General features: G+C 37.4%; 1 protein-coding gene across 1 annotated transcript in view; it reads right to left on the bottom strand.

The window, feature by feature from the left end:
- Positions 1–27,693, bottom strand: part of KCNH8 (potassium voltage-gated channel subfamily H member 8) — a 420,004-nt gene that overhangs the window by 94,613 nt on the left and 297,698 nt on the right. Inside the window, exon 8 of the mRNA XM_047754199.1 lies at positions 6,227–6,424. Within this exon, the coding sequence (XP_047610155.1) occupies positions 6,227–6,424 (198 nt within the window). The remainder of the gene's footprint in view (positions 1–6,226; positions 6,425–27,693) is intronic.

Below are 27,693 nucleotides of genomic sequence, written 5' to 3'. Positions count from 1 at the left end.
AGACTGAAAAGAATATCTTTTGGTGATGGGACTATGTGTTATTTTATTCTTGTGTGGATTTTCCAGTCTTTTTGAAATGCACGTTGTAATAGGAGACGTGAAAATGGAAAAAGAAAGGACAGCATCTGCCTAAGCACCTATTTCCATTACTAAACTGTGAACTCCTGGAAGGAAAGCATCAAATCTTAGTCATCTTTGTTTCCCCAGCATCTAGCACTGTGCCTGGCATAATTTTAGCATGCCATAAATATTTATAGACCTGAAATGAACCTCTGGCAGTTTTGATACTTTCTTTCAAAAGTTTCATCATTATAAGCAAGTACCTTAGAAACTTTATGATGAACAATTCAGTCCCAAACCCATCCCATCATTCTCATTCCACTCCCCAAATGCAATCTTTCAAAATTATTTCCTTTAAGTCTTATAATTATCACCAATATTTTACATCATATAATTCACTTCTAATGCTCAACTTATTATATTAAGCCAGAACCTAAAAAACAACGTGGCATGAAAGTTGAGAAATCAACTCATTGTTACACACTTTCTCATACCACACTTGGTAGTTATATTATTATTTTAATTCATCTGTTATAATTTTACAAGCTAAAATAATATCAAAGAAACACTTTGACAAAATCACGCAAAGACTAAAGGTATAGTCCATTGAGATTAATCAAAGTGAACAGACCCCAGGATGAATAATTAGGATGTTATTAGCACCCTGGCCTCCCTGGTGGCCCCCTTACTCACTAACCGGCACCCTCACCAGGTAGCCATGGTTATAAATTATTTCGCCATCAAAGAGCTTTGCCTACTTTTGAATTTTCTCTAAACAAAATCATACAATATGTACTTATTTTTATCTGTTTTCTCTGCCAGCATTGAGTCTATAAGATTTATCCATGGGGTCACATGACATCCATAATTCATCCATTCTTATTCCTGTATGGTACTTTATGGAACAATTATTTCACAATTTACTTATTTATTCTCCTATTAATGGACATTTTCAGTTTGACAGTTTTTTAATAATGCTTCTATGGGTACATCATTCGCTATGTATATGTATGCATTTTTGTTGGATATACACTCACAAATGGAATTGTTATGTTCAGACTTGGTAAATATTAACAAGGCTACTATACCAAATGACACATCAGCAGTATAGAGGTCAAGATGTTCTACATCCTCTCAAACTTAGGGTTATCATTATTTTTAAGTATACCATTCTGGTGAATGTAAATGCTATCTAATTTTGAGCTTAATTTGCATGTCCTAGAAGAATGATGTTGAGCATTTTTTAAAATATGTTTATTGTCTGTTCAGGTATGGAAATCTATTTTTGAAGTGTTTTTTTCAAATTTTAATGTTTTTTAGTTGTCTGCTCTTACTGATTTGTAAGGGTTCTTTATATATAACAGACAAGAGTCACTTGTCAGATAAATGTTTGCAAATATCTTCTATCCTGTGACTTGCCTCTTCACATTCTTCATAATGTCTTTTGATAAACAGAAGGTCTCCAGTTCAATTTATCAATCTTTCCTTTACACAGCTAAGGCTTTTTGTGTTAAGATACCTGTGCCAGGGGGTTCCTGTTGTGGCTCAGTGGTTAACGAATCCGACTAGGAACCATGAGGTTGCAGGTTTGATCCCTGGCTTTGCTCAGTGGGTTAAGGATCTGTCATTGCCGTGAGCTGTGGTGTAGGTCGCAGACTCGGCTGGGATCCTGCATTGCTGTGGCTCTGGTGTAGTCCAGCAGCCACAGCTCCAATTAGACCTCTAGCCTGGGAACTTCCATATGCTGTGCAAGCGGCCCTAGACAAGGCAAAAAGACAAAATAATAATAATAATAAATAAAATAAAATAAAATAAAATGCCTGTGCCAAATTCAAGGTCATGAAAATATTCTTTTATGTTACCTTTTAGAAGCTTTATTCTTTACCTTTTCACAATTAGATGAAAGTCCATTGAGAATTAATTTTAACTTAAGAGTTTTAAGAGGGATCAAGGGTGCTTTTCATTATGAAGATATATATTTGACCCAACAAAACTGATTGAAAGTATTATCATTTCCCCCTTGTATTACAGTGTCACCAGTGTTATAAATAAAGGGTCCATGTGTTTATGGCCAAGTTTTGCACACTTTTCTATTCTATTGGCCTATTTATCTTTTCTGAGCCAACACCATACTTTCTTAATTGCTATAACTTTAATGCACATCATGCTATCTACAGCATATCCTCCAGTTTTGTTCTTCATGATGGCTTTGACTAGTTTTAGTTCTGGAGTTGCTCTAATTTTCAGAAAGAGCCTGTCAGTTTTCAAACAGGCACATACATATATACACACATCTACTGGGTTTTTTTAAATTGAAATTTCATTGACTCTTTCAGTTTATTTGAACAAAACAGGTATGTTGACAATACTGAGTCTTAAATCCATCACCATTGTATATCCTTCCATTATTTTCAACTACTTATAAATTTTCTGTTTTGTAGCTTTCTGTATAATAATATTGCACATTTTAAGCATTTATTCCTTCATATTTAATGTTTTTAAAATTCTTTTTTATATTTCATTGTCTAATTGTTTGTTACTAATATATAGAAATACAATTGATTTTTTGCATATTGACTTTGAATCCATCAGCCTTCCTAAATTCACCTATTAATTCTAACAGCTCTCTGATTTTAGGGTTATTTCTTAGTTCTGGATGTTCTCAAAGTTCAAACAGACTTGTCTAGGTATGGATCTTTCTTTTTTTCCCATTGTTTTTGCTTAATCACTTTGTTCGATAGTTTTAAATAGCCTTCCCACAAATCAGTGATGTGCACATTTTTAATTAGGTGTTCATGTGGAAGTTCCCCATCTTCCCTCTTCCTCACTCAGCCTGTGAGCACATCTGCCCTAGATAACTATCTGGGGTTTTGGCACTCACCTGCAATTTTAATACAGCAGCTGCCTGCTTCAGGTGGTAAATACTGCATCCTTATCTTTAGCAATTTTATCAGCCTTGTGTGAGGATTCCTAACAAGCATTGGGTCCATGGTAATACGTACTTTAAATTAAAAAAATAAATATTTGTGTATATTTATAGAATTGAGTTAATAAAATCAATTTACAGTATATAATGAAATGCATATTTTATCAAAAAGTTTGCTAGATCTTAGTGAATCTTAGCATTTAAACTCACCAAACCTCTGCTGTCTTATATTTAAATTGGGTTATTAATAACCCCTATTTCATAGTGTTATAAGAATTAAATGAACAAAGTGTTCAACACCATGAGCGCCTATGATTAGTTCTCAAAATTATGCCAGTAATTAGTTAATTAGGAAATATTAAAATGAAGGCATCATTTCTCTTAGCCTAGGGTAATTGTCACAATAACACAGAGTTATTTCCCACAAACACAAATTTGGGAAGCTTTAATTAATAAATTTGAGTTATGCAGATGGCATTTGCCATTCAAAACCAAGGTTTACTAAATACTGCTCAAGTCACCTAAATGCTTTAGCATTTACAAATGAGCACTGGTTGTGCACCAGGATAATTTGCTCAATAAATACTGAACAAGTGACAAAGTGGCATTATATGCTTACTTCCCATATCTTTTGGCCATGTGACCAGCATAGCTTCTATTTATAGTGAATAGCTGGGAATAATTTATCCCTTAACAATTTCTGATGCAGGACCACTTACACCTTCATCAGTGGATCAACAGGAAATAAGCTCACTGATCTAATTGTCTTCCAATGTCAAATTAGCAGGCTGTTCCCTAAATTTCCATCAGCAGTAGAAGGAAGATGGGCAAATATTAAATACGTATAGGCTGTGTTTGTTTGCAAAGTGCTTGTCATTCTGCTAGGCTGAAAGATGGGCCATCCAGGAGAGCAACAATTATATAAGCCATAATACTGGGTATAAAATTGCCACCACAGAGTATGGAACACTGTAGCTCTTCAGAAAATGAGAATTCCTGTTCTCTGCTCCCTAGGCTGTTACTGCTCTACATCGGCCAAGAGCCTGTTCCAACTGCTGCCATCCCAGCATGCTGCTTCAGCAACTCTGCCATGAGAACTGCCTTTCCAAGAAATTCTCCCGATCCCTGGCCCCGTTTCTCACTGCTTCTGAACTTCCTAACTGATTTGGCACTTAGCATTTACTGCCTGGTATTGTTAAAACTCTTTCCACATATTTCAGCTATCTCCTCCAAACTGATCATAAACTCCTTGAGGGAAAGTTTGGCTTTATGCTCCTCTGGTTTCCCGGTAGTGTAGATGACTCATTGCCTGAAGTCCCACATACTCATTTCATATCTATGCAAGGAAGCTGGTAGAAACTATCCTGTATAAAATAAGGTTCAAACCTCAAAGTGATATCTTAGATTAAGGCTGTTAAGAGAACATGACAAAACAAGCTTTTGAGGGAATACTGTGGAGAAGAAAATATTATAAGACTGGCCTAAGAATATTTATTTGTTCCAGGTAGACACCCACATCTCCAGGAGAGCAGCTTTATAATTCAGCAAGTTTCCACTGATGCTATTTTTTTGGCCGCACCCTTGGCATGCAGAAGTTCCTGGACTAGGGATTGAAACATGCCACAGCAGTGACCTGCACTGCTGCAGTGACAACAGCTGGGTCGTTAAACAGCTGAGCCACAAGAGAACTCCTCCACTGATGTATTTAAAGACAGAAGGATTCACCTGGGTTCAAACCTTGCCTCTTTACTTATTGGTTATATGGCTTTGAAAATGTTACTTTATTTCTCCAAGCTTTAACTTTTCATCTGAAAAAAGTGGGTAAAAACAGCATTCATCCTTTATCAGGAGGTTCAGAAAAGAGAAATTAAATTGAATATTTCATCAGGAGGAACTGATTAAAGAGAATTGTTTTCCCTGGCGTTGGAGGGCTGAGTGGATCCAAAAGAAAGTCTAGATAGAAGTCACAGAAATATGATAATTACAGGAAGGAGCGTCTGCCCTTGGAGCTGGATAAGTGAAGGAACAAGTGGAGTTATCAGAACCTCAAAGGCCAGTTAGAAACTTTGAGGAGCCACAAGGAGTCAGGGCTCTGACTTCACTCCTAGCAGGGGGAGGGATCTCTGGGAAGGTTGGGTGAGGCTGGTTCCGAAAGTGCCTGAAGAGACTGAAGACTGGGCACTGAACACACCCCAAGCAGAGAGTTCCTACTCTCCTTTTCCTGCCTCCAGTCTACCTCTGGCACTTCCCACTGGTAGACATAACTGACCTCAGTCGGCAAGAAGAATGAGATTTGCAGTCCAAACTCCGAGCTTCACAAAGTAGAGCACAGAAAGTGGGTTTGAAGCTCAGAGATGATAGTATAATAATTTGTCTGCGTGTTAGATGGGATAATAATGGTGCTGAACCCACAGATTTGGCCTCAGAATTGCTAAAGGTTTTGTACTGAAGAATTTAGAACAGAAAATGGACCACAAAAGCTATTAGTAACAGTTAAATACTTATTATTATTATATTGGTGTTGGTTGTTTTGTCTTTAAGCTACCTATCAAATATCCTTAATTAACTATGTTAGTATTAATAAGATTTGATAACCCTGATCTGTTTGGAGATATAAAATGGTGTTTCAAATGAGTAGCTGCAATTCAGGCTCATATAACTCACAAACACTAGAGGTTAAATAGCATGTTAAAAAAAACCAAAGTGCCTGCCTTTTCAAAATTAACCATCAGGCAAAGGGTTTTTTTCATCTGTCAGAAAGTGGAATTCTTTTTGTTTTGTTTTGTTTTGTTTTTGCTTTTTAGGGCCATACCCGAGGCATATGGATGTTCTCAGGTTAGGGGTCTAATCGGAGCCACAGCTGCCAGCCTACAACACAGCCACAGCAACATCAGATCCCAGCCGTATTTTCGACCTAAACCACAGCTCATGGCAACACCAGATCCTTAATCCACTGAGCAAGGCCAGGGATCAAACCCGCAACCTCATGGTTCTTGGCTGGATTCATTTCACTGCGCCACAACGGGAACTCCCAGAACGTGGAATTCTTGACATCACAAACTCTCATTGATAATCTACAAGTATATTAAAATGTAGCCACTGATTTCCTAATTATTGCTTTTAGACTCTTCCAATGTAAACAAATCTACCTGTATATGGTTTTAGGACGAGGAAACAGAACCACAATAGCCTGACAGACAAGTGTTCCTTCTCTTGGTCTAAAGGGAGAATATTCCTTACCACCAATCAGCATGGTGCAGATGGAGAAGATCTTTTCTGCATCTGTATTAGCAGAGACATTCCCAAACCCAACGCTGGTGAGGCTGCTGAGGGTGAAGTACAGAGCAGCGATATAGGCACTTCGGATCGACGGTCCCCCCAAGGTGTTGTTGCCATAGTATGGAGATTCCAGTCTCTTTCCCAACTCATGGAGCCAGCCTGCAGTAGAAGAAAGAATGAACATTTAGGCCCCCCCAAAAAGTCCCAGGGTTAGCACCTGGGTGTAATGATGAATGAACATTTAAGGATACTCACAGTTTCTCAGGAGAAATAAGAAAGTTAAAAGGAAGTTAAAGGTGAGGAATGAGATTCCATCACTCTGAAAGCAAAAGCATCATTTTTACACAACTGTTTTTTTTTTTCATTTTTTTTTAAATCATTCACACAGCAGAGACATACACACTCAAGAGTGGATTGGTGGTCAAAGCTGAACAGGTTACCCCAATGCATGAAACTTCCTGCAGAGATAGATTTCTACTCTCGGTAACAGTGTTGTATATTTCACCAGCCATTTAGCTAATTTCTCAATAGGAATATTAAGAAACAAAGGGATTGGACAGGTATTTTTCAACCCTTCATGACGGTGAATAGCAACTAAACAAAAATCTAAACTTCAGTCAGGCGAGATGGGCTTTATTTCTATCCTGTATAACTTCTCCATATTTTATCCACTTGTGCCGATATCAGTTGCCTTTCAGGTTTTTAGCTCATGTTTTCCACAGAAACCTTCACTGCAACATCATTCTGCTGTTTAGGGGGTGGTGGGGAAAACTGTTCAACTAACAGATACCTGTAATAGAATTAAATTTCCCATCCAATAATTGTTTCATGATACTGGTGTACATAAGTGTAAAAACTTATCAAACTAAATGCTTTAAACATGTGCACTTCATTGTATTTCAATTAGACTATCATAAAACTATAAAAAGCTAGGTTAATAAAGATGAGAAAAGGTAAGTGTAATATTAATAATAATAGAATGGAAACACAACACGAAGTCCATTTTAAAATCCTTTATTGGAAATATCTGCCCTTTAACATTTTATATTCAAAATTTCTTTCTCTCTGTATGTATGTGTGTGGCACAAAACACTATGACAATTCAGCTCAACCCACAAGGTTCATAAGACTTTTTGTTAAGGGATGTTATTCACTGGCCACTACTTTCCTATTAACACTTCATTTAATGGCTCTCCAAGAAAAGATGGAAAGTCATTACACTTTTTAAAGTAGTAACAGTGCTGTCAACTGAAGTTATAGCTTATGGAACTATGCTAGGTAATTAAAATGCAAATTTGAAACAACTGGATTCCTGAGATCAAGGAGAAATGCTTAGTGGCAAGTACAAGGCCTTATTTATCCTGTCTCTAGGGAAGTGTTTCTCAGCTATTAGCTTGCCTCAGAAACATCTTGGGGGCTTGTTAAAGAGAGACAGTCCAGAACTATCCCTAGAGTTTCTGGTACAGTGCATGAGAAGGATAGGAGAAACGCTGAGAGTTTGCCTTTGCAATAGGTTCCCTCATGATGCTGATGTTTGCAGATCTAGGCGACCAATGCTGGCTTCAATTGGCTTTTTTGCAGTACACTGTCCAAGTGCTGATTCCATGTACTGAATCAAAATTTCCGGTTCCTAGCTCAGGTATTGTTTTTTTTTAAAACCTCCCCAGTAGAATCCAACATGAAGATAGAACTTAGAACTGCTATTCCAGAACTTAGCAAAGCCCCTAACAAAAGTAGATTTTAATAAGTGGTATTTTTAAAGGTAAACGCATTAATGAACCTATAATGGTTCTCGCCCTCTGTGATAGTATGAAATAATATGACAACACTGATGCAATACAGCAACACGTATACTTATAAATTTGTACTAGATTTATGCACAAAGTGTAATGAATGTGTTTTTTGATGAGAGAACAATAATAAAGCAAAAGTGACATATTATGAAAAGTGATGCCATTTGGCATCCATGAACATTTACTCTGTCTGGAAAGGCTTCATGATGGAATAAACTCTGCATTCAAACACAGATTTAAATCTGGACTCTTCCATTACAGGCTGTGGGAAGGATAACTTCTTTGAGTTTCATTTTTCTCACTTGCAAAAACAGGGATACTATCTAACTTACACAGTTGCAGTGGGATTAAATGAGATGCCACATGAAAAAAAAATGTCCACCCCTGTTACTGGCAGAGTTTAGTACATGATATCTCTCTTCCTCCTTTTTATGTTACTTAAATTGGAACAGAGAAAGTACAAAATTTAGAAAGTCAGAGAAAATATGAGCTCAGGAGTGATTTATAATGGAAAAGGAAGGTGGTGACTAAGTGTGTTTGGCAGCACTCAGGGGTGACGTGTGATAGATTTGAGCCTTCCTTTTTCTTCTTCTTTCTTTCTTTCTTTTTTTTTTTTTTTTTTTGCTTTTTAGGGCCATACCTGTGCATATGGAAGTTCCCAGGCTGGGGGTCAAAACGGAGCTGCAGCTGCCAGCTTATACTGCAGCCACAGCAATGCAGGATCAGAGCCACATCTGTGACCTGCACCATAGCTCATGGTAACATGGGATCCTTAACCCACTGAGTGAGGCCAGGGATCAAACCTGCATCCTCATGGATAGTAGTCAGGTTCATAACCCTCTGAGCCACAACAGGAACTCCCAAACATTTCTTAACTAATAGATATGAGAGGGAGAAAATTCAGGTGACAGCTATTTTTAAAAATTGGGGGAGTTCTACAACAGTTTATGAGTCTGAAGAAAGACATGCTCCTTTTCCAAGGACAAAGCACACGTGAAAACACACACATAATTTTGTGTATGTTTTCATGTAGATCATGGCATTTTCCTACAGGCCTGGTCCAAGGGCCCAGATTAAAACACTCTGCTCTAGAGTTTTAAGTGAGAGGAAGGAGGAAGTGATAAAGCATGATTGGGTACTACTTGGTTTCATCCTGTATAGAAAAAGTTTGGAAATAAAGACAACTTCTCCAAGATTACTTAAAGAGATATCACAAAAGAAATCAAATGTGCATTTAGAAAATATTACTGGTGCATTTATATGCACTGTAGGAAGAGTCGAGACAAGTAAAATCAGGAAGAAGAGATGACATCTGAATATATCATTATACTCGGATTGCTTATTTCTGCAGAGCAGAGCTCTTAGAAATATTTGACCCAAGCATAGCCAGGTATGGCCAATCACAAGTTGTTGAATGGCTAGCGAGCTGGTTATTTCTTATGTGCCTTCCAAGTAGTACTCTGAAAGGGATGCCATATTTCTGCTCAAAAAAGAAGTCTTTAGAGGGGCTTGTTCCTTTGTTCCATGTTGGCCATTCTCACTCATTACTGAGAAGTCTGAGCAGCTGAAAAATGTCGTTTTCCCCAGAGAGTAAATATTGCATGACTAATTTTTTTTTCATTCAAAAAACCCCCAACCCACACAATAAAGCTATTACTTCCTCTCAGCTGAATCAGTTATACAATTGGTTCATGAACAAAAAATTGGACCCGGCTATTGATCTTGAATTAAAGTGTTCATTTGCTTATGGAACCCAAAGTTTTCTCATAAAAATAAAGCAGACAAGCCCATCCAATTCATTTGGTTCAACTCCTTAACTGGAACAAAAGTGAAACATTTAATAATTCAAATCGTTTTCATATAATTTGATTTCCTTAATAAAATAGGATAAAATTTTGCAATAGATCATATAGATTAGATTAGATTAGATTCTCCCTCAACTCCTGTTCATTTATATATGTGTGAAACTGTCTTAGAAGTGATTCAGCGAGCAAAACACAAACAACAGATCTACTTTTGTTGATATCTCTTTCCTCTCTAGCCAACTGTTCTGTCTATTTTCAGAAATATCTTGTTTTTTAAGAAGGGTTTCTACTAAACTGTGTTATAGCTGATGGAGCAGAAGCAATAATGATGATAAAAAAAAAAGTCCTGGTACCATGGCAAGGAGATAACACTCACAAATCCAAGGATTGGCTCTGTGGGCTAAAAAAACTTTTTCACAGAACAGCTTGTCCGAAATGAGAGCACATGTTCCACTGTAACAAGACAACATGTCACTGTACTGTACAGAAGAAGCAATTTAACCAATTTGGAAGCCAATCTTTTTTTAATCTGGAGAAACTCATCTCTAAAGGAAGGGATGTCCTAGAACAGTTTGTCTGCTTCTGCTCAATTTTTTTTCCAAAAGAACATTTTGAAGGAAAAAAAACCATACACAAAATAAAGTAGAATCTAAATATACTGAATATACTACCATTTGGTAAAAAATGAAAGGTATTATAAAATAATCCTATCATTACTAAAATAGAGTAGATGAATAAAATATATTTTTGAATTAAATATCAATTTCAGAGACAGAATGACTCTTAAGGACCATGCCCACAGGAGCCTATAATTAAGCGTGATAATTCAGCCCATGTATTTTTCATTCCACACTTACCATGGGCCCAGAATTTTGCTTGATTACATATTTTTAACTCTAAACAAGAGTTTCTCATTCTTTTACTCATTAGATTTCCTATAATATACTTACTTTTATTGGGCATTCACAGTTTATACAGATGTGACCTGCTTTATACAACAGATGTGTTCCTGAAAAGCTCAGTTTATATTAGTATTTGGTAAATTAACAAATATTTTAGCTTGAATGAAAAGAATGGGAGCGTGTTATTTAAGGAAAGCCTATGAGAGAGTGTGGCCAAGATGGCAGAGTAGGAAGAACCTGAGGTTACTTCCTCCCATGGGTACACCTAAATTACAACTATTTACAGAGCATCTCTGATGAGAAGGACCAGAAGGCTAGCAGCAAAGATCTGCAATTAAAGATATAAAGAAGAAACCACAACAAGGCAAGCAGGAGGGGTGGAGATGGGATAGAGTCAAAACCCATAGCCACAGGTGGGTTAAGCCACAAATGGGAGGATAATTACAATGGCAGAGGTTCTCCCCAAAGACTGAGTAGTCTGAACTCCACATCAGCCTCCCTAGCCTGTGAGTCCTGCAATGGGAATATAAGCCCTCAAAACATTTGGCTTTTAAGGCCAGTGCGACTTACTTTCAGGAGAACCAAAGGGCAGAAGGAAATAGAGACTCCATTCTTCAAGGGCACACAGAAAAGCTCACATACTCCAGGACCCAGGGCAGAAGCAGTAATTGGGAGGGAGCCTGGCTCAAACTCCTGCGCTGATACTGGAGAATCTCTCAGAGAGGCAGTGGGCAACTGGAGCTCATCCTGATAACAAAGACATTGGTGGCAGCCATTTTGGGGAACTTTTTTTTTTTTACCATGTGGACACTGGTGCTGATAGAGCACCATTTTGGAATTCTCCCTCTACCCCTTAGTGTTGGAACCTGGCCCCAACCACTAGACTGTCAATACCAATACTGGGACACCTCAGGCCAAGCAACTATCCTGGTGGGGATACAGTCCCATCTGCCATCAAGCTAGCTGTCTAAAGAGCCCATGAGTCCACAGCTGCTCTGGTACCTGGCTCTACCCACCAGTGGCCAGCACACTGTACTCAATCAGTGGATCACTGAATAAATCAAAGCAGAAATTAAAAAACACCTGGAGACAAATGAAAACAAAAACACAGTGTTCCAAAATCTATGGAATACAGCAAAAGCAGTTCTAAAAGGGAAGTTTATCATGATACAAGCTACCACAGGAAACAAGAAATATACAATCTCAAATATACAATCTAACTCCCAACAAACAAAAATCCAGATGTCTTCACAGGTAGATTCTACCAAACACTAAAGAATAGTTTACATCTATCCTTCTCAGGTATTCCAAAAGACTGCAGAAGAAGGAACACTTCTGAACTTATTCTACAAGATCATCATTACCCTGATAACAAGGTCAAAGAAAGATACTACAAAAAAGTAAATCAAAATCCTTGGAGTTCCCATTGTGGTGCAGTATCCAACTAGTATCCATGAGGAAAAGAATCCAACCAGTATCCATGAGGACATGGGTTCAATCCCTGGCCTCACTCAGTGGGTTGGGATCTGGCACTGCTGTGAGCTATGGTGTAGGTTACAGACATGGCCCAGATCTCACATTGCTGTGGCTGTGGCATAGGCAGGCAGCTATAGCTTTGATTTGACCCCTAGCCTGGGAACTTCCATATGCCTCGGATGAAGCCCCCCCAAAAAAAGAAAAGAAAAAAGATAATTAAAAAACATATCACTGATGAAAATAGATGCAATATTCCTCAACAAAATATTAGCAAATAGAATTTAACAATGCATTACAAGGATCATATACTACAATCAAGTGGGATTTATCAGAGAGATGCAAGGATGGTTCAATATTTGCAACTCAAACAATGATATATCACATTAAGAAACTGAAGAATAAAACTAATATGATCATCTCAATAGATGAAGAAAAACTTTTTGACAAAATTCGACATCCTTTTATGATAAAAACTCTCAACAAAATGAGTATAGAGGGAACATACCTTTACATAATTAAGGCCATATATGACAATCCCACAACTAACATCATCCTCAATGATGAAAAGTGAAAACATTTCTTCTAAAATCAGGAACAAGACAAGGATTCTCATCCTTGCCATTTTTATTAAGCATACATAGTATTGGAAGTCCTAGCCATAGCAATTAGACAAGGAAAAGAAATAAGAGGAACCAAAATTGGAAAGGAAGAAGTAAAACTCACTTTTTGCAGATATTGTATATATAGAAATTCCTAAAGACACAACCAAAAAACTGTTAAACTAATACCTGAATTCAGTAAAGTTGCAGGATACAAAATTAACATACAGAAATCTGTTTTGCATTTCTAAATACTAATAACAAGCTATCAGAAAGAGAAATTAAGAAAAAAACCCTATTTATAATTGTGTCAAAAAGAATAAAATAACTAGGCATAGATCAAACGAAGGAGGTAAAAGACCTGTGCTCGGAAAACTACAAAACTCTGATTTAAGAAACTATAGACAATGCAAACAAATGTGTTCATGGATAATATAGTAAAATTTACTATATTATTCAATGCAAACTACAGATTCAATGCAATCTCCATCAAAATACCAATGGAATTTATTTTTTGAGATTTAGAATAATTCTAAAATTTATAAAGAAACATAAAAGATCCCAACTACCCAAAACAACCTTGAGAAAAAAGAAAAAAGCTGGAGGTGTCATGCTCCCTGATTTCAACTATATGTCAAAGCTATAGGAATCAAAACATGGTACTGAGAGACACATAGATTGATGAAGCAGGATAAAGAGCCCAAAAATGAACCCACACTTATGTGGACAATTAATTTATGCCAAAGGGGAAAAGAACATACAATGGGGATATGAGAGCCTCAGGAAAACTGAACAGCTAAACTCAGAAGAATCAAAGTGGACTACTCTCTCACAAGATGCACAAAAATAATTTCAAAATGGATTAAATGTAAGACTGGAAACTATAAATATCTGAGAAGAAAACATAGGCAATAATCTTTTTGACATCAGCCTTAGTAATATTTTTTTTGTCTGCATCTCCTCAGGTGATGGAAACAAAAGCAAAAAATAAATAAGTAGGACTAAATCAAACTAAAAAGCTTTTGCAAAGTGAAGGAAACCATCAACAAAATGAAAAGTCAACCTACTGAATAAGAGAAGACACCTGCAAATGATACATTTTATAAGGAGATAATATCCAAAATCCAAAGTATGCAAAGAGGACTCAACCCAAAAACTACTTGAACTGATCAACAAATTCAGAAAAGCATCAGGATATAAGATTAACTTTCAGAAATCAGTCACATTTCTGTATGTGAACAATGAAATATTGGAAAATCAATACAAAAATACAATACCTTTTAAAATTGCACCCCCCAAAAATCAAATACCTGGGAATACACCTGACCAAGGAGGTAAAGGAATTATATGCTGAGAACTATAAAACATCAATCAAGGAAATTAAAGAAGATGTAAAGAAGTGGAAAGTTATTTCATGCTCCTGGGTTGGAAAAATTAATATTGTAAAAATGGCCATACTATTCAAAGCAATCTACAGGTTCAATGCAATCCCTATCAAATCATCCATGATATTTTTCACAGAACTAGAAAAAACAATACAAAAATTTATATGTAGCCACAAATGAGCCAGAATTGCCAAAGCAATCCTGAGGAACAAAAACCAACCAGGAGGCATCTCTCTCCAAGACTTCAGGCAATAGTACAAAGCCACCAGTCATCAAGACAGTGTGGTACTGGTATCAAAACAGACATACAGACCAATGGAATAGAACAGAGAACCCAGAAATAAACCCAGACACCTATGGTCAATTAATCTTTGACAAAGGAGGCAAGAATATAAAATGGGAAAAAGACAGTCTTTCAGCAATATTTCTGGGAAACCTGGACAGCTGCATGCAAATAAATGAAACTAGAACACAGCTTAACACCATGCACCAAAATAAACTCAAAATGGCTGAAAGACTTAAATGTAAGACAAGACACCATCCAACTCCTGGAAGAGAACATAGGCAAAATATTCTCTGACATCAACCTTATGAATATTTTCTCAGGTCTCCCAAAGTAACAGAAATAAGAGCAAAACTAAACCAATGGGACTTAATCAAACTGACAAGCTTTTGCACAGCAAAGGAAACTAAAAAGAAAACAAAAAGACAACTTACACAATGGGAGAAAATAGTTTAAAATGATGCAACCGACAAGGACCTAATCTCTAAAATACACAAACAACTTACACAACTCAACAGCAAAAAAGCCAACAACCCAATCTAAAAATGGGCAAAAGACCTGAATAGACATTTCTCCAAGGAAGATATACAGATGGCCAACAAGCACTTGAAACAATGCTCAACATCACTGAATATCAGAGAAAAGCAAATCAAAACTACCATGAGATACCACCTCACACCAGTCAGAATGGCCACCATTAAGAAGTCCACAAATAACAAATGCTGGAGGGGGTGGAGAAAAGGGAACCCTCCCGTGCTGCTGGTGGGAATGTAAGCTGGTACAGACACTATGGAGAACAGTATGGAGGTACCTTAGAAATCTATACATGGAACTACCATATGACCCAGCAATCCCACTCTTGGGCATATATCTGGACAAAACTTTCCTTGAAAAAGACACATGCACCTGCATGTTCATTGCAGCACTATTCACAATAGTGAAGACATGGAAACAACCCAAATGTCCATCAACAGATGACTGGATTAGGAAGAAGTGGTATATATACACAATGGAATAATACTTGGCCATAAAAAAGAACAAAATAATGCCATTTGCAGCAACATGGTTGGAACTAGAGACTCTCATCCTCAGTGAAGTCAGAAAGAGAAAGACAAATACCATATGATATCACTTATATCTGGAATCTAATATATGGCACAAATGAACCTTTCCATAGAAAAGAAAATCATGGACTTGGAGAATAGACTTGTGGTTGCCAAGAGGGAGGGGGAGGGAGTGGGATGGATGGGGTGCTGGGGGTTAGCAGATGCAGACTATTGCCTTTGGAATGGATTAGCAATGAGATCCTGCTGTGTAGCCCTGGGAACTATGTCTGGTCACTTATGATGGCTTACGATAATGTGAGAAAAAAGAATGTATACATGTATGTGTAACTGGGTCACCATGCTGTACAGTGGAAAATTGACAGAACACTGTAAACCAGCTATAATGGAAAAAAATAAAAAATTATGTAAAAAATAAAAAATATAATTAAAAAACTACAAAATATACAAAGAACTCATATAAACCAATATTTTCAAAAAATGGATTAAAAAATGGACAGAGAATATGAATAGCCATTTCTCCAAGGAAAACATACAGATGGCCAACAGGCACTTGAGAATATGCTCAACATCACTAATCATCAGGAAAATGCAAATCAAAGCCACAATGAGATATTGCCTCTTATCTGTCAGAATGGATATCATCAAAAAGACAAAAAACATAAAGTCTTAGTAAGGATATGGAGAAAAGGGAATCTGGTGCAGTTTTATTCTTCTCAATAAAATTGGAAAGCCTATGGTCAGTCTCTTTGGTGTTATAAAACAATTCAGTAATATGAAAAACCATCTAATAAAATATGAGCCTATAGAATGAGATTTATGTGTGTGTGTAAAGATGAGTTTTTTTGAATAGAGAAAAGAGAGAAAGGATTAGCACATGCATAATCATGTCTATACTTCAAAATGCTGTTTTACTTAATTTGGTATAATGAACAAAGTTGGAATGGGGTTTAGCTAAAAAGAAGAATGGAGCCCATGTTATTAAGATGACACATGATTAATACTTTATTGAGTGCCTCCTGTGACCTAGACACTTCATTGAGTTACAAAATCTTCCATCCCATTCATATGCACTTAACCCTACAGAATAGATACATTTATCTTGTATATTTTGATTTATTATTTCAATATCATTACAATCACTTAGAAAGTATTTTCCACATTTTTAAAGATGAGAAAACTAAGGCTCAGAGGGATTAAATAACTTGTTCAAAATGGCAGAGTCAGGATTTTAACTCAGATCTGTGTGCTGTGAGCCCAGGTTCTTTTCTGCTACGCTATGGTGCTTCAGATGCCATCCATAGACCCAAGAGTACTGGTGCTACAGCTCAGCTGCATTCCTTTACAGGCACATCGCTATTTTTATCATGATATACATACATACATGGTGGAGAAAGAAGCAGTTTTAGTGAAGGCTCCCCAGAAGCAGAAAGGGCTTTAATTAGAAGTAATTTAAATGTTGGGTCCAGCAAATATCTGTAGGAGACAGTGAGGCAAGGACCCGGAGAAAGGGAGACAGCCAGTGAAGTATGCCATCAAGAAACTTACTATTACAGGCAACTAGCACTTAATCCTATTGGAAACCTCTGGGACCAGTGTAGAACACACATCCTTAGGAGAGAAGGGGAGGATTTGCATCATCTCTTGGCCATTGTTTATTAAAGACTTCTCCTAGGGAGCATTAATTACCCATAGTGCCATGCCCCTCCACTGGCAAAGGAGCTTTCCATAGCTTGGGACAATGCCTCAGGCAAATAGACAGACCCTCAGGATGAGAATTGGACAGATATAGGGGACATGGTGGAGTACCAACATTTGTGACAGAAGCCAACATTTTTCAGGGCCAAGAATTTTACTAGGCTTTTTCATAGAACATCATTTCCATCTGACTCACAGTAACTCTTTTTTTTTTTTTTGGACTGATAGAGCCCCAACAGAGAAGTTTAGCCAATTCTCTCTTCATTTAGGTACTGTTAGAATTGAGAGGCAAATCCGTAACTCTCGAATTGAAACCCCCATTATTTTTCCGCTCTATGATACTGCTTATAAGAGGTAATCATTTAAAACTATCACTGAATTATGCTTATTGAAACCATTATTAAATAAGTTTACATTTCCAGTGCCCCCTTTTGCTGAGAGAGGGGAATGTGCCTCAAAACAAAATAAATAAAAAAGAAATCAGAGGAAATTGAAGATTTATCCAAATGTACTCCACAAGGTAGACATGGAACAATGTGGTATTTAGAACCTAAATATTACTCGAAAAATGATCAAGAAGCTTCTCAAGTAAATTCTAAGCATGGAAAATACCATCGTTAACATTTGCTCTCCCTCCCTCCATAGCTCTGAAGACCTACTTAATCTTCTTGGACATCATTAGGGTGAGGGGTGGAAAATCACTGTGATTCCTGTCATAAGGCAACGGGTGGCTGGCTGAGAGAAGCAAAGCAGTGGGACCCAATGACTGCTATGAGGCACAACAGGGATACTTCTCTAACCTCTTCAGCCTTCTTGGCAAGGAGCTGAGGTGTGGGACTGCTCAGTTGCAGAGATGATTGAGAAATATCAGGAGAAATGCCAGAAGTGTGTGCATGCATTAATGCTTGTATATTGGGGGGCTGGCAATTAAGGCCCAAGGCATTTGTAAGGTACTGTATTTGCTACTACAGATACTCAAAAGGAGTTGTTAAGCCCAAAGTACTGAAGAAAAGCTTGAGATTTCATCTTCATTGTCTCAAAATAGCTACATCCACAGCTTTGATAAGAAACATACTTATCTCAGTTCCTTAAGGTTCATCCATCTAGTGCTTGCCACCATAACTTTTTTTTTTTTGGTTTAAAGAAACATTTTTAAAAATTTTTATTAGAATATAGTTGATTTACAGTGTTGTATCGATTTCTGCTGTACAGCATAGTGACCCAATCATATATGTATATATATATGTATTCTTTTTCTCATACTATTTTCCATCATGTTCTATCCCAAGAGATTGTGTATAGTTCCCTGTTCTATACAATAGGACCTCATTGATTATCCATTCTTTTCACTTAGGGATAATTTTAGATTAATGCCAAAGTTGCAAACAATACAAAGAATTCCTGTATATTTTTCACCTAATTCTCCTTGTTATGCAGCATCTTACATAATCATGATGCACAATTTGTTAAAATTATGAATTAACATTGTTATGTTACATCGAACATTGTTACTATACTATGAACTGTTTCTATTTTAATTGAAGAAACAGAAATGAGAAGCTCAGAGACTTAGATTCTAAGACACACTCTCCACCTTGAACCCCATTTAGAGGATGTAAGACTAGGGTAAGACTAGGAGGGCACAAGGCTGTCGTGGTCTTTGGTATTGATTCATTGACTCCACTAAGGAAGAGGCCTCGGTAAATCTGAGGTCCCAGTTTGAACAGGAACTTCATTACCTGGAATTCCCATGAATCACAAATAAGAGGAGACTTACATTCCTGAAGTGGTATAACCTGCCTTTGAGGCAAACATCTGAAATGAAAAGAATTAAACATAAAGTAATTAAGCCTGGACTTTGAGTGAGGAAATGGGGGTCCTAGTCTTGGTCTTTCCACTAATTAAGAACACGTATGATCCCTTAAACATCAGTTCGCCTTTCTGGTCTTCCATTTTTAACATGTATTCAAAGTTGAAGTTGGATTGAGTAATCTCTATGTTGTTTTTCAAATCTAAGATTTTATGAACTATGATGCTTAACATCTTTTTTCACAAATGGTTGACTTTTTTTAAATCAAAATGCTTGTGTAATAACCCACGATTTTGTGAATTTATCTTTTATTTGTTTTTAATTATTTGAATGATGACCCCTCAAATATTGATGGGATAAGGATGGAAGTTTTTCATATTTTGATGCATGTATTATTTCTGCTCTATTTCCACTGCTGAACACTTTTGCAGAGTAAGAAATGTTATATGCTATTAGTACTGTCAAGAAAAAAATATGAACCACTGTGGTAAAGCTAGAGTTTGCCAGTTCTCTAAAGTCTACTTAAATTTGAAGTTTGTATAATAGAAACTTCCTGAATATTGACAACAAAGATATAGTATTTCACTTAAGCAATGATTAATTGAAATATTATATACTACTGCAAACTTCCAAAATAGGCTATGTATCAAAAAACCCAAACCAAAAATGAAGCCAGCAAAATAAAAATACCTTATAAAGAATGAAAAATGTGACACATCCGAAACCATGGCTGCGCAGCTACTGTATAGTTTTCTGATCAATCCTAAGAAGGGGTGGAACAGGCCATTTGTTTCTAGCCAACTGGGGCACTTCCGAATGCCTCTCAAATCCCAGCTAGAAACAGAGAAAATTTGAACTAAGTTTGGGTTCATGCCTAAGCAAGTTAGCAGAACATAAACTATGAACTATTTGTGCTTAACTTTCCTATATAAAATGCTCCGATGGCTCACAATATTTTCAGATCTGTGCCTCAATGTAGGCTTTTTTTCCCCCTGAGTAATTGCCTTGGTGTTTCTTGTGGTTTAATGAGTTTGTGGGATATACATTCATGCCTAAACTCAAGAGTATTACGTACAACTTGCCATTCAGTAAAGAAAATTCTAATCCAAAGCACTCTTCACTTGCACTTATATCAGGACAAAAACTTATTTCAGGAAGATAATGTAGGATAAAAGTAATTGAATCCAGCCAAATCATTTTATTTTATTGGTACGCTATTTTATTTTTTTATCTGCTCCCAATTTCCCTCTTGTTCTCTTTTTTGTTTTAAAGGTTCAGAGTTGGTGCAAACCTAGGGGAGAAAAATGAGCAGACACATCCCACGTTCACAGACCATTTCTCAGCTGTTTTTAGTAGTTGCCTGACAGTTATTTAAGTTTTAAAGATAGGGCTTTGGCATCTACCAAAGAAGAATCTCAAATTTCTCTGGTTTGCAGAACTTCAAATTAAAATTCTAATTGCATTGCATTTCTTCCAAATACATTAGTGGGAGATCCATTCTCTAACAGCTCAATTATAAAAGTAACTTCAAAATAAATTAGACCACATAATATGCTGGGATGTTGTATTCAGATTCCTCACAAAGAGTCCTCTGGATTTCATTTATCTTCACTTGGTATTGAAACTGTTCTGAAGGCATGTTCTTCAAGTTTCTAGAAAATGCTGAATCTTCAAATGAAACACCAATTTGCAGGTGTCAGCCTTTGTTCTCCTTTGGAAGAGCTGTGTCTGAGTCATATGTCTAGGAATGCATTTAAAAACACACAACTCACTTTGATGGCTTGATGGAGTGTGAAACACAATAACTAGTGGGAGTTGGTGTGACCATTCCAAAATAAGTTTGTAGACAGTGGGTGCCTGAGTGATTGGACTGAAAGTAAACACAAAGCAAAGGAGTTGTGTCAGAGAGATCGAAAGGGTGGTATGGAAATTTTTTTTAAATGAGAAGTAGAGTGTAGAGTGGCACGACACAGAGGAACAAAAAACATAGGAAGAATGCAGAAAACAAATATGACTACAGACAAGAATATCAGACCAGGCAGTGCAGTTGAGCTTGAAAACCCAGAAGGCAAAAGCAATATGGCATCCAGGAGGGTATCAGAAAGCTGGTCTTGGAATTATATTGCCTGACCTTATCACCTCTTATTTCTGCCATTTAATCATTGTGTTACATGAGGTGAGATTCTTATCCTTTTCGTGTGCCTTGGTTTCTCCATTTCTAACATGGAGAACCTGGCAGTAACTCACCACCCATAGGCTGTTGTGAGCTTAAGGAACACAATTCACATCAAGGGCTTAGCAGAGGGGAGCGTAACACAAAGCAAGTGCAGATAAAAAGCCACTATGATGGTTATTGTTTTAAAGGAATGAAGCTTTTCTGTTTTGCTGAAAAGAATGGAGACTTAAAATCCTTCATTATTGAAAACCTGTACAAAATATGAATCTGTATAAAATATGGTATCCTATTTCCATAAGTAGAAAATAATGAACACAAGAATAGAAATAAAGTATACACAAACATATCATTCTTGGAAATCAAGGATCTTGCATCATTCATTGCTATGGTCCAGAATGGGGCACTAAAGACATGAAATGGGTAGGACACAAGCTTGTACTTCAGAATATTTTCTGGCATCTATTTGCTTTGTTGTTTCTTAGCTGGTTATGGTAAAAATAGCAGTAAGCTGTAATATTCTTATTTGTGCACCTGTGGTTGGAGATCACACACTGAACAACTGAACATCCAATGTGCTGAATACTTTATATATTTTTAAATTTAATCTTATAATATTATTTAATTTCTTATAACTCTAACAGCTCTAACAGCTAAGTACTATTATGTGAAATGTTGATATTAAAATATTAGAAAGGTTAAAGTAAAACATGATCAAGAGTAGGCATCTGTTAAGGAGAAAGGACCAGGTTTTGAATGTGGTCTGTTGAAAGACTTTATAGTTTGTAATGTGCCATGCTCTCTCTCTTGATCCTTGTCAGTCAAGGTTTCGGTATTAATATGTTCCTGACTGACTTCATCTTTTCATAGAAATGGTTCCCCGGTGGATTTTTCTCTGTAATTGCTTTTCCTTTCCACTGGCAAGTGGAAATTTTCTGTATTGTCTTCTTCTACTGCTTACAATCACCATCATCTGGGACACCAAGGGTCTTGAGACCTGGTGTTATTTTTATTTTCAGCATGGAAACTTTTGCAATGTTCCTCACAACCCCCCACCCCACCTCAGAAGCCCTAGCTATTATTTCAAAGGTTGTTGGCAGGAATTGATGAGTTAATGGTCTGTGTATGCAAAGGCTTGGGTAATATAAGAGCTTTTTGGAACCACAGACTGAACTCCCAACGCTTCCTTTTCCAGGAATAGAAGTCTTTGGTTACCCTCTTGTGGACTTTGCAAAAGACTTTATATAGGTCAGACCTACGCTGTGGAGAAATTGAAGACCACACAGCTTTTGTTTTCCTGTGAGAACCCACTTTCTTATGTAATTTCTTGGACCTGGTTGAAAATATTGGATAAACCAAACCTCTTGAATCATGCTTTAACTATTCATTCACAGGCACTTGACTTTTACTTTCACCTACAGACACCAATGCTCTGTTTACAGATCCATCATCTGACAACTATAATGCCTTTTTAATGGTTTGAAACAATGGAAACAAGGGCAAAAGATGGTTTAGTTTCTATCCTGGTACACAAAACTGATTTAACTCACATTATAACCAAAGTACAGCATCCAGTTTGTTTATACACATGCCTAAGTCTTGCCCTAACAATTTGGGGAAAAAAATGTGTTTATGCTTTCATTGAATTGTATCTTCTGAAAACCTTTATGTCTAATTTCTGGGAAATGTACTTAAATTCCATGGGTCAGGTCTTATAGATCTCATGCAGGTAGAAAGCTGTCCAGGTGTGGGTATATAGCAGAAGCAGCAAGAAGCACAGGGATGATGGACACAAGGAAGGCCAAGAACGCCAGAACGTCTTGAGGACAAATGGTTGGAGGCAGTATCAACTTAACTTGGCAGGGCAGAGGATGGATCTGTCCCAGGCCTTTTAGGAGGAACTAAGTATTCAGGACCCTGATGAGCCCAGACCTTGATGGAGGCCAGAATTTGGATCTTAGTTCCAACAAGGGCTGAGGATCCAAGGAAAATATAATTTGTCCCACAATCACAGTCCTGGCTCTATGTTGCTGAGCCCAATCTGCCTCCCCTGTTTCTCCACCCTTCAGCCCTATTTCTACTCTCTTCTTCCATAATATGCAGGAAATGTTCAGAAATACAGTTGTCGATGCCTCAGATCTAACTCTATGAGGTCATGGTTTTCAAGGTCACAGGACATCACCTGTCATGCATAGTTTCCATTTTCTGAACATTCTGCAGATTGTCAAAATCTATCTTTGATGTTTTATCTCAGAATTAAACACAGTCAATTTATTTTCCTTTGGTAAGCAATTGCCCCTTTCATGACAATGTCCCCTGACCCCTGAATGCTCTGTTCTCACATCCAGTTCCCAGACAGGTGTTCATTCAGATCAATTTCCTGTGTTTTAACCTTCATCACTCCTGAAGAGATGGTTTTCTTGAACCAGAAGACTAAACTATTACTTTCATTGCTTCTATCTGTCCAATAGGCCCTAAATAGCCTCTAATGAGTTAATTACTAATTCACTCATTCAGCAAATAATTAGTGACATATATAATGCTTGAGATGCTGTGTGAGGTAAAAAGATAAGGTACATAGGTCTTCACTACTTCGCCCTCTGTTGGGGAAACTCTAATACAAGCATAAGGTTGACCACACTATGGCTCCTAGCTAGAGCCATTTTGGCATGAGTATTCAAACTGTACTCTAAGAATAGGATTTGGAATAACAGAGATGGAGGAAAGTACATCTTGGGAAGCTGAATGAACATGAACGAAGGCACTAGGGCAAGATCATATAATGCATCTATGGGGAAAAGGAAATCATGTCAATTTTGGCTGAAGTGAAAGGTATGGGATGAAAAGTGGCATAAAGTCTGTCTAATCTATGTTTCCAAACCTAAATATTTCCCTTTTCTTTCCAGGTATCAAAAATCAACACTCACAAGAAAAGTTGGGTTTAACTCCTATATCAAGGACTCCTATTTGGTACAATGTCCAACTTCCAAGCAAGAATGTTAAGCCTTTAAATAAACAGGAAAAATCATCAAATCATTTTGCCCCTATATATGCATATGTGTGTGTGTTTATGTAATAGAGAAATCACAAATAATATAGGGGGTAGATCTAGTTTAATTCTTCATAGAGTTAAAGGGAATTTGTTCAACTTTGTTCATAATGCAAAAAGATAATGCACATCTTAATTTTATTCTTATCTTTATTTTTTTGGCTTGTGCCTGTGGCATGAAGAAGTTCCAGGGCCAGGGATGGAACCTGCACCACCCCACATTAGTGACAATACCAAATCCTTAACCTGCTGCACCACCAGGGAACTTGGTACACTTTTAATTTCAGACACAATTTTTTTTTTCCTTTTTTGGCTGAACCTGCAGCATATGGAAGTTCCGCAGGTCAGGAACTGAATCCAAGCCAGAGTTGTGATCTATGCCACAGCTGCAGCAATGCCGATCCTTTTGTTGTTGTTGTTGTTGTTGCTATTTCTTGGGCCGCTCCCGCGGCATATGGAGGTTCCCAGGCTAGGGGTCGAATCGGAGCTGCAGCCACCGGCCTACGCCAGAGCCACAGCAACACGGGATCCGAGCCGCGTCTGCGACCTACACCACAGCTCACGGCAACGCCAGATCGTTAACCCACTGAGCAAGGGCAGGGACTGAACCCGCAACCTCATGGTTCCTAGTCGGATTCGTTAACCACTGCGCCACGACGGGAACTCCTTTTTTGTTGTTGTTGTTGTTGTTGTTGTTGTTGTTGCTATTTCTTGGGCCGATCCTTTTACCTATTGCACTGGGCTGGGGATCAAACCGGCACCTCCAAAGAGACAAGCCGAATCACTAATTCACCGCAGCACAGCAGGAACTCATATATATATATATTTTAAAGATCTTTCTATGCAATAAAATAAAATAAATGATAAAGCAAAAGGAACTGAGGCTTTGAGAAACTGCTGGAAAAGCCTTGTGGGATTCACCTTAGGGTCATTCAGACTGGTTACAAAGTCCAGTACATGTAGAAGCATGAGAAACACGTTTAACTCTTCAGAGAGGCTCATACCAAAAATTCCAAGTTGCTGGCATTCAACTCACGTGCTGGTATCAAGATGATAATTTCTAATCATTATGAATTATCATCACTATGATGAAAGTTGTAAACCCCTTAAAGATATTGTAGATTCTCTCACCTGCAGTGATTTCATTTGAGGGTATTTTTATTCCTTTTCACTTTTCAGTAATCTAAGTAATCAATTTCTCATTTCTACTGCTGAAACGTATCAATCCCTTAGCCCTCTGCTTCTATAGCCCCCCCACTGGAGGGCTTACGGCACTTTAATCACATCTGATTACCTGCCTGTGGGTCCTGCTAGATGGGCTTCTTCTGAGAGTAGGGATAACGTCTCTCATCTCTCATATACTCCTGATTCTCAAGGTTCATTTGCAATTAAAGATGCAGCACCTAATACATACTCAATATCTATTTGACAAGTGATAAAGCATATCTTTCTAAATCATAAAGGCTGCAGAATAGACACTCTTGCCATATATATAAAAGAGAGTTTGGGTTTGCAGAATGGCTCGGAATGCAGCCCCATCACCACTTAGTAATTTGACTTCAGATTATCTAGCCTTCTAAGTTTCAGCTTCTTCAACTAAAAAAATGGAAATAAAAATGCCTTTCTATTTGTTGTGAGGCTTGAAGAACATAATTTTGCAAAACATCTGGCATGGTGCCTGGAATACAGTTAACTGCTTAAAACGTTGGTTCCTTTTTACTTCTGTAGTCTATCACTTTTCCACAAATAACTATATCATTCAAAACTAAGTTAGCTTTCTAAATTGGAAGATGAGTTGACAATTTTCACCATATATCATGTATGTAACTAAAAATGGACATACGCCAGTTGGGAAATTTGAGTATTCAAATAAAGTGATCCATAAATGTAGACAGAGGATAACAGATATTGAATATCTCAAAGCCAGCTTGAACACTTAGAAAAACCATATGTCTCCTGACTGAGTCTACTGAGGTGTCTACAAATTTAAAGGGCATTTTGACCCAGTGTTTTGATTGCAGTTACATTTGACCCCCATTTCCATCTAGTTGCATCATTTTGTTTCCAAAAATGCTCTTTGCTCCTTGTTCTAAGAAATAAATGCATATTTTAATTATTTTATCCAATTAGTAAACATGATTAATAGAAATGAATCAAGTACAGTTAATAATGTTTAAAATAGGAGTTCCCGTCGTGGCGCAGTGGTTAACGAATCCAACTAGGAACCATGAGGTTGCGGGTTCGGTCCCTGCCCTTGCTCAGTGGGTTAACGACCCGGCGTTGCCGTGAGCTGTGGTGTAGGTTGCAGACGCGGCTCGGATCCCGTGTTGCTGTGGCTCTGGCGTAGGCCGGTGGCTACTGCTCCGATTCGACCCCTAGCCTGGGAACCTCCATATGCCGCGGGAGCGGCCCAAAGAAATAGCAAAAAAAAAAAAAAAAAAAAAAAAAAAAAAAGACAAAAAAATGTTTAAAATAGAGCAAGTTAAAATTAGTTCCCCAAGGAGTTCCCGTCCTGGCGCAGTGGTTAACGAATCCGACTAGGAACCATGAGGTTGCAGGTTCGGTCCCTGCCCTTGCTCAGTGGGTTAACAATCCAGCATTGCCTTGAGCTGTGGTTGGGTCGCAGACGCAGCTCGGATCCAGCGTTGCTGTGGCTCTGTCTAGGCTGGCAGCTACAGCTCCGATTTGACCCCTAGCCTGGGAACCTCCATATGCCGCGGGAGCGGCCCAAGAAATGTCAAAAAGACAAATAAATAAATAAATAAGTTCCCCAAACAAAACAAAACAAAATGATGTGAACATTCCTTGGGAACACTGAATTCAGCAAATATTGACTGGAGGAAAATTAGACATAGTAGAAATAATAAATAAAAAATAGAATTTGCAATAGCTACAACTGTGCAGAATAAAACTTGTTATTGATTGGAAAATGATGGAAGAATAAATTCTTTTGAAAAGAATTAGTTCTCAATTTAAAACTTACATTGAGAAGATTGGTCTTGATAACAAAGGTTGTCATAAAAGAAAACTCATTCTATCTAATGTGGAATTTAAAAAAAATGATTGGCTAATTAAATCTTTGGTATAAATTTATGTAGAAAAGAACTTCATAAAGATAATTCCAATATAATAAAAAAGGAAATGGAATAAAATTGTATTTGATTAAAAAATAAGTGAGTGCAATGAAGTTCTAGAAGTACCCTCTAGATGAGAAGTCATAAATATTGCTACATTCTAACAAAAATGTCTGCATTAATCATACACTTGGAAGTGTCCTTGGGGGTCAAGAGAATGAGGACAGAACATCCACAGATTAAATTAAAATAGGACTTTCAAAATGGGAGGGATCTTGTATTCATCATAATCAATTCAGTATTTGGTCAAATAAAGA

This window comes from Phacochoerus africanus, chromosome 1, assembly GCF_016906955.1.
Source record: "Phacochoerus africanus isolate WHEZ1 chromosome 1, ROS_Pafr_v1, whole genome shotgun sequence".
NCBI classification, from domain to species: Eukaryota; Metazoa; Chordata; class Mammalia; order Artiodactyla; family Suidae; genus Phacochoerus; species Phacochoerus africanus.
The sequence above is the reverse complement of the archived record's forward strand: the minus strand, read 5'-3'. Positions and strand labels throughout refer to the sequence as shown.